Raw genomic sequence first — 1,542 nt, 5'->3', positions numbered from 1 at the left:
TATATACAATAAATCAAAATTATATAATACTATTAATATTAAAATTGGAATGTATCAATAAACAACTGTGCAGCTTACAAAAAAAGATCTCCGGCGTAATTATAAATTAAAAGAAACAAATAAATCTTACCTTACCTGCCTTATTCCTGACAAATTTTCTTATTGCTTCCTACATTTTACGAGTCAAGCCTCGTGTGAGTTTATTTTATGGAGAAGACACATTTAAAGAACAGGCGGGAAACCGAGAGTCCGATAGAGAGAAGTTGGGAGCATGTGTGGAGTCCGATGGAGCAGGTTGAGTTAGGTACAGGAGGCCGGACTCCTTCGGTGTTGCCATTTTACTCTTAGCATGGCTAGGTATTAAAGAAGGCTGTGCTCTTATGTTCGTTAACATGCGCAAGTGTATTTCTTCTTTTATAAGTTGTATTTCATGAATAAATTGCATTAAAACAACAGGTTATGGGTCCAGGACGAACGAACTGCGTGCGTGTGTAAAAACAAAAAAAAAGGAATCTCAGTCACCGACCAGGACGGAGAAAGAAGCAAAGCTAACCCCAAAAGTTTGCTACCGTCTGAAAGTTGTGTAAGGAGAATAACAATCATGGCCTCAGGATTCGCAATCCAAATGGACAGATTGGGTAAGGAGAATTATGACACTTGGAAGCAACAAATCGAAGCTGTCCTAGTAAAAAACGACAGATGGGAATACGTCGATGGAACAAAACCTAGGCCCGAACAGGCTGTACCAGCCACCGATGCGAACACCGCTGAAATAGCAGCGTGGGATAAAAACGACCACAAGGCTAAAGCTGATATAACACTCGCTATCAATCCTTCCGAATTGTGTCACGTCAAAAACTGCACTACGTCCAGGGAAATGTGGATTAAACTCGAGAGTATCTACCAGTCAAAGGGACCGGCAAAGAAGACGTCCTTGTTAAAAAGGCTCCTATTCACGAAAATGAAAGAAGACGATGATATGGCCAGTCATGTAACCAATTTTCTTAATACGGTTGACAAACTATATGAGATGGATATTACAATCTCTGAAGACCTATTGGCTATATTACTCCTGTACAGTGTCCCTGATTCGTATGACAACTTTCGATGCGCTATAGAAGCAAGAGATGAACTACCTGACACCGAAGCTCTCAAAGTGAAACTACTCGAAGAATTCAATGCACGAAAAGGCAAAGGAATCCGAGATGACTCGGAAGCATTGTTTGTGTCTAAGCAAAGGTACTCAAATCCAAAGAAAACTAGCTATAAGTCTAGTAATATTGAATCAAACCAAAAGGAGACAGAAAAGTCTGAAAGAAAACGTTACAAGTGCAATTTTTGTAAAAAGCTGGGACATAAAGCATCTGAATGCAGAACTCGAATAGCCAAAGGAAGAGACAAGCGAGAAAAGGCAAACTGTCCTGAAGAAGCTTATACGCTCCGTTCATCGCGACAAGCAGGATGTGTACGGCAAAAGGCAATTCGGCCTTGACGTCTGGTAAGTGTAAGTCTGAGAACTGTCTCTTGTCATCGGTTCGAGTG

General features: G+C 40.7%; 1 protein-coding gene across 1 annotated transcript; it reads left to right on the top strand.

Annotated features, from left to right (window-relative positions):
• Positions 1 to 601: 601 nt before the first annotated feature.
• On the top strand, positions 602 to 1,239 carry LOC113464332 (uncharacterized; the record flags this gene model as incomplete). The annotated part of the gene is made up of 1 exon (XM_026813481.1): positions 602 to 1,239. A coding segment is annotated over exon 1 (638 nt), but the record flags the coding sequence as incomplete, so codon positions are not given.
• Positions 1,240 to 1,542: the final 303 nt, after the last annotated feature.

This window comes from Ceratina calcarata, unplaced genomic scaffold (assembly GCF_001652005.2).
Source record: "Ceratina calcarata isolate Rehan_Ccalc_2016 unplaced genomic scaffold, ASM165200v1 scaffold3347, whole genome shotgun sequence".
NCBI lineage: Eukaryota > Metazoa > Arthropoda > Insecta > Hymenoptera > Apidae > Ceratina > Ceratina calcarata.
This window is presented reverse-complemented; position numbering and strand designations above follow the sequence as displayed.